Source organism: Humulus lupulus, chromosome 1, assembly GCF_963169125.1.
Source record: "Humulus lupulus chromosome 1, drHumLupu1.1, whole genome shotgun sequence".
NCBI classification, from domain to species: Eukaryota; Viridiplantae; Streptophyta; class Magnoliopsida; order Rosales; family Cannabaceae; genus Humulus; species Humulus lupulus.
In genome coordinates, this window is record NC_084793.1 from 103,149,224 (window position 1) to 103,152,637 (window position 3,414).

Here is a 3,414-nt window from a genome sequence, read left to right on the forward strand (position 1 = left end):
TTATAAATAGTGGTTTAAGTTTTAAGACATTTGGTTTAAAATTATAAAAATTTTATATTAGATTCATACATTACATTATATAGATTAAAATAGAGTATGTTTATAATTTAAGCCTAAATGAATAAAACTTAAACCTTGTGGATTAAATTTTGATGCCATTTAAGTTTAGTTGTTCATATTTTAAGTTTATTTCCAGCATCTTAAAAAATATGTTTTTGTTGTTCAGCACATTGAATCCCAATTTTAAGAACAATGTTGTAAATTAAGAAAGTATTAGTTTAAATTTTTAGCCATTGAATGTTTGAGGTTTAAATTTTGTTGTAAAATAACATTATTATCTTCATCTTCACGATAAAACATCTTTTGCATTACTTTGATTCTTCTTATTGAGTCACAAATATTATTGACACTTAGTTTTGCAAAAATTGTGTTTGCCTTGAGATGAGTGAAGTTAAGGGAAAAAGTATATTGAATTGATTTTTTTTTTTAATTTCTATCCAAGATAAAGCAATAAGCTCTCATGGTTGTGTTATTTTTTATTGCAGGGAATGGATAAGATAATGTTATTTGTAGTTTTTAATGGAAGATGGAATGCAAACAACAAATACATTGATCATGAAGTGAAAATATTGATGGTGGAAAAGGATATCAAGTATGAGGAATTGGTAAACAAGATATACAAAGAGCTCAGATTGAATGAAAGATTGATTTCAAAAAACTTGATTTTTGATGCAAATATGGATACAAGCAAAGGAATGAAGATAGAAAGTGATGAGAATTTACAAGTTTATCTAAACTTGAACAAGACTGTGGAAGAGTTGAAAAAATGTCCTCTCATCGTTGAAGTAGAACAGAGAAATCAAACCATTTCTTTGCCAAGAGAAGCTAGCATTCCATCTGCTTTAGCAAGCAATGCAACAAGTCAAAGTTTGACTCTCACAGACCCCACTACAAATACTGCAAGCACTAGCAAGATGAAGAGCGCCTCAACACAAGAATCCAACAAATTTACAGAACACGGGCAAGAAGCTCAATCACCTCTCCATGTGTTGCCGAATATGGAGATTGAAGACATAAGACTCAATTATGTTTTCAAGAATAAGACTGATCTAAAACATACACTTGCGAAAATAGCCATCAAGAAACACTTTCAGTACATAATTCAAAAATCATGTTCAGAAGCATTTTGGGCAAAATGCATAGATGAGAATTGTGGCTGGTATGTACGTGCAAGAAGCTCAAAAGTATCAGACTACTTTCGAGTTATCAAATACCATAAACACCACACATGCTCCTTAAATCACAGAAATTTTGAAAATAGACAAGCAAGTGCAAAAGTCATCAGTAGTTACTTCAAAGAGAAGTTTCGTGACCCAGGATCAACCTATCGACCAAGGCAAATAATAAGAGACATGAGAGATGAACATGGGGTAGGTGTAACATACAATAAAGCTTGGAGAGCAAAAACACTTGCAGCTGATGATGTTAGAGGGTCAAATGAGGAAAGTTATGCATTGTTGCCTTCATATTTGTATATGCTACAGTTGGCCAACCCAGGAACTATCACACGAGTATGTAAAGATGAAGAAAACAGGTATGAATAATATTTATGATTCACATTCCTATATTAAAGGCTTTACTGATTACAATCCATATCTTACATCTCTAGGAATTGGTTGTTTTTTTAATTAAATTTTACAGGTTTAAATACATGTTTATTGCTTTTGGGGCTTCATTAGATGGATGGAAGCAATGTAGACCAGTTATAGTGGTAGATGGAACATTTTTAAAGACGAAATGTGGAGGTACACTGTATGCAGCTTGTGTTAAAGATGGAAACAATCAAATTTTTCCTCTCGCCTTTGGAATTGGGGATTCAGAAAATGACAATGCATGGATATGGTTCTTTACAAGACTAAAAGAAGCAATAGGAGAACGAGAAAACTTATGCATAGTATCTGACAGGCATAAAAGCATAAAAAATGCAGTTGAACAAGTGTATCCTGGTGTATATCATGGAGTTTGTCTTTATCATTTGAAGCAAAATCTAAGGACTAAGTTTAGGGGATTACATGTGCATGCCATATTTGAAACTGCTTCAAGAGCGTACTCAGCTCAAGAATATTATTTTGCCATGGCTGAATTACAGAAAATTAGCCCTGAAATGACTACTTATCTTTTGGAAGCAAAACCAGAAAAATGGGCTCGGCCATTCTTTCCAACGAAGAGGTATAACATTCTTACAAGTAACATTGCCGAATCTATAAATGCAGCAATTGTGCATGCGAGAGAATTGCCTATAACGTCGTTAATAGAAGCTATAAGAGAGATGCTTCAAAGATGGTTTTCAACAAGAAAAGAAGCAGCAATTAACCAATTTGTTGAGGTGACAAAATGGGCAAATGATGAAATGGAAATCAAACTTGATGTGGCATTTCGAATGAAGGTATGTTATTAAAGTTACATTTATTTTCTTTTTGTTAGGATTTTAAATTTATTGCTTAATAATTGTATTGTTTCACAGGTAGATGCAATTGATGCAATGAAATCTAGTGTCACATATGGTGATCGAGTGTTTGTTGTCGACTTGGAACAACATATGTGCACATGTAATGAATTTCAACTAGAGGGAATTCCATGTGCACATGCTATTGCAACAATTGAAAGCAAGTACTTGGACAAGTACAAATTTTGCTCAAATTGGTATAAAAATTCTGTTTTGAAAGAGACATATGCAGGATCAATTAATCCTCTTCCAGATAAATATGATTGGAGTGTCCCAGATGAAATTATAGGAGATATCATGAAAGCTCCAAAATTCAAAGTAAAACAAGGACGTCCCAAGAAAAAAAGATTTCCATCAACAGGAGAATTTCCCAAGCATGTTCGAACAGTCAAGTGTGGAAATTGCGGAATATTGGGGCATAATAGAAAGAATTGTAAAAGCCAACCAATTCTAAAATAAGGATAACATTGAGTTGTGAATTGCATACATATCATGATAATTGAGATTGATTATTGTCCTTGAGAACAGTGCATTATGCATGAAAGCATAAACTGTTGTTATCTGTTGCAGTCTAAAGACTATAAAGATGCAATGTTATACATATTTGTTGCGTTGTGGACTTGTGGATAAGAATGTTTATACATTTATTAAAGTACATTTGTTTTTTATTATATTATTATCTATTTAATTTATGAAAAATAGGAATTGATATTAGTGAGAGATGAATTTGATAGAAAAAGGTTATAAAAGATGATAGATTATCATCTTTAAATTATGACAAATTTATCAGTTAATCTTATTTATTTAAGGCTTGCGGTTTAAATTTCTAGGCAAGGTGTTTAAATTTAAAACATAGGGGTTTAAATTTTAAGCTTAGGGGTTTAAATTTAAAACATAGTTGGTTAAAT

The 3,414-nt window shown here is 31.9% G+C and overlaps 1 protein-coding gene across 1 annotated transcript; it reads left to right on the forward strand.

The window, feature by feature from the left end:
* The first annotated feature begins 548 nt into the window (after window positions 1-548).
* LOC133819033 (uncharacterized) lies at window positions 549-3,136 on the forward strand. The gene is made up of 4 exons (XM_062252176.1): window positions 549-1,594; window positions 1,702-2,446; window positions 2,525-2,824; window positions 3,077-3,136. Exons 1-4 carry the CDS (start codon window positions 549-551, stop codon window positions 3,134-3,136), a joined length of 2,151 nt encoding a protein of 716 aa, XP_062108160.1.
* Window positions 3,137-3,414: the final 278 nt, after the last annotated feature.

Coding starts and splice junctions, on each gene's coding strand:
- LOC133819033 (XM_062252176.1), top strand. CDS start 549: ATGGATAAGATAATGTTATTTGTAGTTTTTAATGGAAGATGGAATGCA. Junction 1,595..1,701: donor TGTAAAGATGAAGAAAACAG/GTATGAATAATA, acceptor TAAATTTTACAG/GTTTAAATACATGTTTATTG. Junction 2,447..2,524: donor ATGTGGCATTTCGAATGAAG/GTATGTTATTAA, acceptor ATTGTTTCACAG/GTAGATGCAATTGATGCAAT.